Here is a 6,000-nt window from a genome sequence, read left to right on the forward strand (position 1 = left end):
GTGCTGAGCGAGGGCTGCAGATAATGAGAGACTTCGCTCAGCCATTAGCTTGAGTCTTGTTCCCTATTAAGCCTTAATTAGAGCAGCTAATGTACAACAAAATTGGCCACTATTTTTCCCCTCCACCAGCCCACCTACAAGGAGCAGGAGACTAAGTATTGAAGTGGTTTTAGGGATGGCCACAAGGAGGAAAGGAACATGAACCACCCGCAGCCTCAGAGCCAGCTGGACACTGAGATGTGGCTGCATTTTGTATTATACTATAATTACCTGTACTATATAAAGTAATACGATTTGCTTTTATCACTTCGCAGTCTATGGTAGACATTTTCCCTTGTCAGTGTATTTAACTGGTAATTCTTTTAAATATAATTAATAGAACTAGTCCTGTGGCATTTAGGTTGCTTCCAGTTTTTTACCATAAAAATAGTACTGCCGTGAGCATCCTTACACACCTTTGGCAATTGTCTGATTTCTGACTGCGCTTCTCTCATTTTTATTTTTATTCCTGTATGTGCCCTCCCTTATGAAAGTACCTGCTACCTATTCACCACTCTTCATCTCCAGTTTTTGCCCCATGTCTAAGCAAGTGCAGCCTGGTTCCCAGATGGAAGTGTCACAGGCCACCCTAGTTTCCAGTCCCCTGATGGGGAGCAGGACGCCGATACTAAGCACCTCTTCAGTAGCTGTCTCACGGTGGCCTGGGGACGTGCCGCTTACCCGCTTTTCTCCAGAGCACCGCAAGTGCCATCTAGTGGGAGAAACCATCTCTTAACAAATTATAGGTGTCCACTGTGAAAGACAAAAGTCCTCAAAAGACCCTTTCCTCCTGGGCTTTGTCAGGAGCACCTTGAGAGCCCTTCCCTACTAACCCAGAAGCAGCAGTCTCTGAGCTGTAGGAAATAATGACCCCATGAAACGGAATCTGGTGAGCACAACAGCCACGGAAATCCCCCGTCATGCTTGGTAGCCCCAACCTGCTCTCACGCCTTACCTATCAAATGAGAGACTGAAGCTATGCCCCTGTCCTTTCCATTTCTAATGTTTTGTGATCCCCACTGATCCCCCCTGATCCTCTAGAAAAACTCAGGGATTAAGTCTGACCCAACAAAGGGAGTGAAGAAAATTGCTTTTAAAAATTGGTGACAATTTTAAGATTCAAAGAAAAGTCTCGCTGTCCAGCCCAGCAGTCAGAGTCTGGTGAACTATGAAAGGGGCTTTATCCTTGAATTGATTTCCTCTGGTCCCAATTCAGCATAATCACATAAAACCAACCTGTCAGAAACCACTTTCCAAACTAGCAGGCATGGTAACAATAAACACCAAACAGACCTCCCTGAGCCCCAAGCCCTGGCAGGGGTCTGCCTGATCCTCCGCCTTGCCTGTGGCATTGGAGGTGGTGCACATCTGCATGAGGCTGCAGAGAATGGGGCTGGTAAAAGGCCAGATACCGTATCGTTCTAGTGGAGTACGCGAGGGGACACGCATAACCTGCAGTGTCCATGTAGCTCCTGGTCTTCCTGTGTCTCTACAGTACCAACTGGTCTAGGGGTCTGCTCAGGGCGGTGAGAATGAATTTGGCAATGGCAAACCTGAAAAGCAGAGTGCATTTGCAGACGCAGCCAAAGAGGGGACCCACAAGGGTTCATTCTCTCTCTCCCGTCAGTGGTCCCTGACCTAAACAATAATATTTAAGTTGCTCAGATGTGTCTTATTTTCTGCAAATGTCTCCCAAGTTAGATGATAATGCTATCATCACAATTCAGTAATTCCCACAAGAGAAATTTGGTGATCTTTAAGTGCCAAGGTGCCCTTTCAAATGATGTCTTACACACACACAAAAAACACTTTTCAGAATGTTTCTATGGTGCTCCTGACAATTCCTTCATCTTCCTGTATTTCCTAATGGGCTACTGAGGCAGCACTGTTCAAGGTGCAACCCACAACACCAAGCACTTTCTTGTTGCAGTTACACATCCAAAGAACAACTATTCTTCAAGAACTCCCTGCAGCTCCCTGCTGCCTCTGCTGAACGCTCACACAGCAACCTCTGGGAAACAGAGTAACTTCTCACGGAAATCATCCAATCACAACAGGCCCTCCGAGGGCAAAGCAGCAAACGCCAAAATGGTGAGCAGCCTTCCCAGCACTGCCGACCCCTCTCACCAGCCCATGCCAGCTAACAAACAGGTAAGCCAAGCCACTCTGGGGAGGCCACTGGGGCTGCCTGCAGGGTTCCCAGGGAAGAAAGCGAACAGTAACTGCCAGATGCTAAACTTGAGGGAGGGCACAGCCAGCCTGCCCCACCACCTCCTCACCGCAGCAGCACTGCCTGGCTGGCACACACGGGAACCACCCTGGTCTCTCCAGCCCAGGCTTCACCAGGGCTTGTCTGTGTGGAGGAGGTAGCCTGTGTGCACCATTGGTGGCATCAGCAAGTCCACAAAACAGAGACAGCTCTTCTTATACCCTTGAGGCCACCATCCTTAGGTCCCTATAAGAGCCCACACGTGGAAAGGACAAGATTCAAAACCTGGTCGCTGAAACTACTAATAAGAGGAAAACTGGCATTTGCTTTATAAGATCTTTTATTTTGTCATTTATTTATTTATTGAGATAGAGTCTCACTTTATTGCCCTTGGTAGAGTGCTGTGGCATCACAGCTAACAGCAACCTCAAACTCTTGGGCTTAAGTGATTCTTTTGCTTCAGCCTCCAAAGTAGCTGGGACTACCAGGGCCTGCTACAACGCCCAGCTATTTTTTGTTGTTGTTGCGGTTGTCATTGTTGTTTAGCAGGCCCGGGCCGGGTTTGAACCCACCAGCCTCAATGTTTGTGGCTAGCGCCATAACCACTGAGCTACGGGCACCACCAGGCTATAAGATCTTTTAATTCCCACTTATGTTTCACTTATCAGTAAGAGACCAAAGTTAGTGCAAACGTGCCTTCTCTTGAGATTTCAGGAAAGAAAGTACGTTTCAAAATGGTGTTATTTATTCTTATCTCTTGTGACCTCTAAAAATACAGGTTTCCAAAGAACAGTCTTCCTTTTCTCCTGCTTTGTCATGATATGCTTGGGAAGTATTTCCTCTTTCTCACTGGAGAATTAACAAGAAATGGAATCTGATGATATGAAAATTGGGAATACTATAAAGTCACCTTTCCTGATCTCTAAGAAAAAGACTCTTTTTGTATTTTAAAATGCTGGTTTCCTATCAAGTGCCCTGTTAAGTTGTATTGTCTTAGCTTTTCAGAATTCCATTAATGATACTGCCAGGTGTGCCCTGAACACCTTCTTGAGCTTTAAAACGGCACTTTGACAAGGAGGATGTCATAGACTCACTAATTAAAGATCATAATCAAATCTGTGTAACTTATAGTCTAAATACATCTTCACAGCTTTTGTTCTTTGTTCACTATTAAACACCATGCTAAAACTAAGTCTAAAATTTAGTCTTAGAGTTTCCTTTTCAGAATTTCTTTAAAAACAAATGAGGCCAAATTCAGTGCCATCTGTGTAGATACCTTTGCAGCTCAATGTTTTTGCTGGTTGGGTGATGGCTCATTCAAGTTGAAATATACTCAAATAGCTGAGTCAGAACACTGTGCCACAGGTTCAGAGGGTGATTTTTTGCAGGAGTGGGGGTGAAACGTAAGTGTGCAGGTGGGAATACCCACAGCCATGTGTGGAGGCCCCCTCACGGTGGAGAGGGAGCAGGAGGTAGGAAGACGGTATTCAGACATGTGGGATGTTTGTGCTCTCGCCCTGAGCCCTAAGTTACTGGGGGTAGTCTGCCCTAAACCCATACCATCTAATCAAAGTACACAAATTAGGAGCTTTATGTATTTGTAACTCAGGAAAGTACAGGTTTCAATAATAGACATTTGATTATTAATGAAGATCTGTGTTCATGTAACAACCTACTTACGAATTTTGTTAAGAGACAGTCCATAAAGTAGGAATAGCTCCACCATTATCCAACTATAGACCATGGACGAGTCCCTTATATGCATTACCCTCATCTACAAAACAAGGCGGCTGTCTTCATGGGTGAGGGTGGTGCTAAATGGGGGATGCATGCTGAGCTCCTCACTGGGTGCCTGGCACACTATATTGGCTTTTATTGACCTTGGGGAGTTCAGAGATCTTTCCTGTGCAGAGGGACAGAGAGGCTTAATTCATTGCATCCTTATTTCTCATCTATTTGTTTTTGGCTGCTGTTTTTTGAAGGAATAATGTATCAGGATGAGACTTCAAATTTTGTTTGCTTAGAGCTGCAGAAAGTTTGGAATTGATTACCTCTGTGAAATTACACATTACCTCCACATCCCACCAAGATCTACCAAATACACTTCATTCCTGTATTTGCCAAAGATAATATTTCTGAACTATGATGATGTTTGTTTTTGAAATAAATTAGAAAAATTGCTTTAAAAAAGAAAAATCGCATATGGAATTTTACTTTTTTTCCTTCAGGTACATATATAATTAGAATTCTCATTGGTAGTCTATACAGAATGTCTTAGAAATTTTCATGGTAGAGAATCACCATTACCCTTCCCCTGTGTTACATTTTATTATGCTATATTTTAAGCATTCTCTAAGGATTTGATTTGGCCCAGTTTTGAATTGTCTGTCTTATGCTCCTATAACCCCTTTCAGCATCAGTAATTTTCTTGCAGTTCCATTTACAAGACAATCCACTATTCTTTAAGATTAAGGATTTTATCTGCTTGACCTCATTTTCATGTTTTTATATTCCGAGGTGTAAGTAAAAAAAAAGAGAAGCAGCTTACCTGTGGCGTAGAGATTTGGTTTCCCTGATGTCTACTGGTATCATCTGTGTTTTGCTGGCATCTGATACTTATCTCTCTTCTCTTTTGGTAGAATGGGTCTTCTAGCCAAAGACGAAGATTTAATCCACAGTATCATAACAGGCTAAATGGGCCTGCCAAGTCCCAGGGCGGTGGAAACGAAGCTGATCCAATGGGGAAGGGCAACGCCCGCCATGAACACAGGAGACAGCCACACAATGGCTTCCGTCCCAAAAACAAAGGCAGCACCAAAAATCAAGAGGCCCCCTTGGGGACAAAGACCCCTGAGGCCCCAGCCTATTCTGAAAAGCCCCGAAGAAGGCAGCATGCTCCAGATGCCTCCGAGGCCAGGCCCTTCCGGGGTAACATGGGGAGGGTCTCACAGTGCAATCTCTGCCCCACGAGAATAGAAGTCTCGACAGACACCACGGTCCTCTCAGTCCCTGCTGTGACGTTGGTGGCCTGAGCTAGGAGAGAAAAGAGCAGTTTTCACTCACTTTGATTCCCTGCCCGAGGTGCTGACCCAATTGGCTGCCAAAAGAGAGTCAATCAGAATATACAAATCCTGTATGGTCCTGTCATCCTCTCGTTAATCATTTTTACTAATTCTAATAATCAGCTCTAGCTTGCTTCATAATTTTCATGGCTTTGCTTGATCTGTTGACGCTTTCTCTCATCAAGACTTTGCAGCATTTTAGCCAGGCAGTATTTACTCATTTGTTAGGAAAATCAAGATGTGGCTGAAGATCAGAGGCTCAGTTAGCAACCTATATTGTAGCGGTGATGTCAGTCTATTGATCGTCTTTAGAGAGTTAATGTTGAAAAAAAAAAAAGAATTCTTAATGATCAGACAAACATGATCTGCTGAGGACATGTGCGCTTTTGTAGAATTTAACATCTGGTGTTTTTCTGAAATATATATATACATATATTGCTTTATTTGAAACAAATTAAAATATGCTGCATTTGATACCTGTCTTGTTTCTTTTTTGATAACCACCTTGTTATTGAACATATAAGACTTTTGAGAAAACTTCAGAGACAAGCGGTTGTGGCTCAAAGCTCTGTACTAAACTGTTTCCCTTGGGACACTGCCCTTTCAGAAAACATAATGCCTTTTCAGTTAGGTTACACAGGTAAGATACGTGGATACCCTCCCCAATCATCTTAGACACCACAGGGCAGG

The 6,000-nt window shown here is 43.8% G+C and overlaps 1 protein-coding gene across 10 annotated transcripts in view; it reads left to right on the forward strand.

Annotated features, from left to right (window-relative positions):
• SPATS2L (spermatogenesis associated serine rich 2 like) overlaps window positions 1-5,784 on the forward strand; it is a 183,926-nt gene extending 178,142 nt beyond the window's left edge. For all 10 annotated transcript variants that reach the window (XM_053596709.1, XM_053596714.1, XM_053596712.1 and 7 more), the window contains 2 exons: window positions 1,970-2,190; window positions 4,888-5,784. In XM_053596709.1, coding sequence (XP_053452684.1) covers window positions 1,970-2,190; window positions 4,888-5,280 — 614 coding nt within the window. In that variant the 3' untranslated portion in view covers window positions 5,281-5,784. The remainder of the gene's footprint in view (window positions 1-1,969; window positions 2,191-4,887) is intronic.
• The last annotated feature ends 216 nt before the right edge of the window (window positions 5,785-6,000 follow it).

The sequence above is a fragment of the Nycticebus coucang genome, chromosome 7, assembly GCF_027406575.1.
Source record: "Nycticebus coucang isolate mNycCou1 chromosome 7, mNycCou1.pri, whole genome shotgun sequence".
NCBI classification, from domain to species: domain Eukaryota; kingdom Metazoa; phylum Chordata; class Mammalia; order Primates; family Lorisidae; genus Nycticebus; species Nycticebus coucang.